The sequence below is a fragment of the Myotis lucifugus genome, unplaced genomic scaffold (assembly GCF_000147115.1).
Source record: "Myotis lucifugus unplaced genomic scaffold, Myoluc2.0 scaffold_138, whole genome shotgun sequence".
NCBI classification, from domain to species: Eukaryota; Metazoa; Chordata; class Mammalia; order Chiroptera; family Vespertilionidae; genus Myotis; species Myotis lucifugus.
The window spans coordinates 3,269,913-3,271,791 of record NW_005871186.1 but is presented as its reverse complement, the minus strand read 5'-3'; the positions used below and the strand labels follow the sequence as shown (position 1 = coordinate 3,271,791).

The 1,879-nt window shown below is 40.5% G+C and overlaps 1 protein-coding gene across 1 annotated transcript; it reads left to right on the top strand.

Moving 5' to 3' along the window:
- Positions 1-456: 456 nt before the first annotated feature.
- LOC102419414 (olfactory receptor 52E8) lies at positions 457-1,433 on the top strand. Its single transcript, XM_006094649.1, has one exon. The coding sequence runs from the start codon at positions 495-497 to the stop codon at positions 1,431-1,433; it is 939 nt and encodes a 312-aa protein (XP_006094711.1). The 5' UTR covers positions 457-494.
- Positions 1,434-1,879: the final 446 nt, after the last annotated feature.

The window sequence follows — 1,879 nt, the reverse complement described above, 5'->3', positions numbered from 1 at the left end:
TGCCCCAGGGACTGAACCTGCAACCTAGGTATGTGTCCTGACCTGCAACATTTCTGGTGCATGGAAAATGCTCCAACAACTTAGCCACCCAACCAGGGCTCCTTCCCTTTTTTGAAGAATGGAGATATAACTGACACATAACAGTATGTAAGTTCAAGGTGTAGAACATATTGATTTGATAACTTTCTATATTACAATATGATTGTTACCATAGTTTTAGCGATTATTTCTATCACATCACATAATTGTCATTTCTTTTTTTGTGTGATCAGAACATATAAGAGTTAGTCCCTCAACAATTTTGAAGTATATAACAGTGTGGTTGATGAAAATCTTTATTTAATGTCATTTTTGAATAGGAACAAAAAGAGATTAAACTGTTCTTGTGTGTGTGTGTTTTCAGGAATCTAGGCATATGGATGAGGAGCAGGAATCACTAATGGGAAGTCCATAATTGTCTCTGATATGCACAGCAGCTAACAGTGGCAGGAAGGATGTCTATGCGTAATGACACCCGGTTCCATCCTTCCTCATTCCTTTTGCTGGGCATCCCAGGCCTAGAGGACGTGCATGTCTGGATTGGATTCCCCTTTCTCTTTGTGTATCTTGTTGCCCTCCTGGGGAATGCTGCTGTCCTGTTCGTGATCCGGACTGAGCATAGCCTCCATGAGCCCATGTACTACTTCCTGGCCATGTTGGACACCATCGACCTGGGCCTGTCCACAGCCACCATCCCCAAAATGCTGGGGATTTTCTGGTTCAACCTCAGGAACATATCTTTTGAAAGCTGCCTTTCCCAGATGTTCTTCATCCACTTCTTCACTGCTATGGAGAGCATTGTGTTGGTGGCCATGGCCTTTGACCGCTACATTGCCATTTGTAAACCCCTTCGATATACCATGATCCTCACCAGCAAAGTCATCAGCATTATTGCAGGCATTTCCATTCTGCGGAGCCTGTGCATGGTGGCCCCGCTGGTGTTTCTCCTCCTGAGGCTGCCCTTCTGTGGGCATCATGTCATCCCTCATACCTACTGTGAGCACATGGGCATTGCCCGTCTGGCCTGTGCCAGCATCAAACTGAATATAATGTTTGGCCTTGGCAACATTTCTCTCTTATTATTAGATGTGCTCCTAATTATTCTCTCCTATGCCAGGATCCTCTATGCAGTCTTTTGCCTGCCTTCCTGGGAGGCTCGACTCAAAGCCCTCAACACCTGTGGATCCCATATTGGTGTTATCTTAGCCTTTTTCATACCTGCCTTTTTCTCTTTCTTGACACATCGCTTTGGCCACAATGTTCCCCAATATGTTCATATTGTCTTAGCCAATCTATATGTGGTTGTTCCACCAGCCCTCAATCCTGTAATCTATGGGGTCCGGACCAAGCAGATTAGGGAGCGAGTTTTGAGGATTTTTTTAAAAGATGGTTAAAAATTGGTAGTCTTAGAATGTTTTATTGTTCATATTTTCTCTATATGCTCATTAGAAGGGGTTTAAAGGGAGGGAGCAAAAGCAAATAATCCTTTGAGTTTAAGAATAATAATGAATTTATTGATGATAATTTCATAATTTTAAGGTTCGCATCTTTTAGAAAGGTTTATGTTTATCCTGATAATCAAGATTGCCTTATAATGTAGTTATTATAGTCACAACTTTTCAAATGAAAACTTGATATTTAGTTGCTATATATATAATTATATAATGGTTATATAATTCATCTGAAAATCCAGCTGTTAGTGGGAGGTAGTTATTAAATAGGGTCATTTTTAAATTGGTCCACTTTCTGAATCACCAAAGGAAATATAAAAGTAGCAGAATGAAATTTGCTCAAGATTGTAGGTAATTTTAGTGACAAAATTCCCAAACTAATAACAATG

Coding starts and splice junctions, on each gene's coding strand:
- LOC102419414 (XM_006094649.1), top strand. CDS start 495: ATGTCTATGCGTAATGACACCCGGTTCCATCCTTCCTCATTCCTTTTG.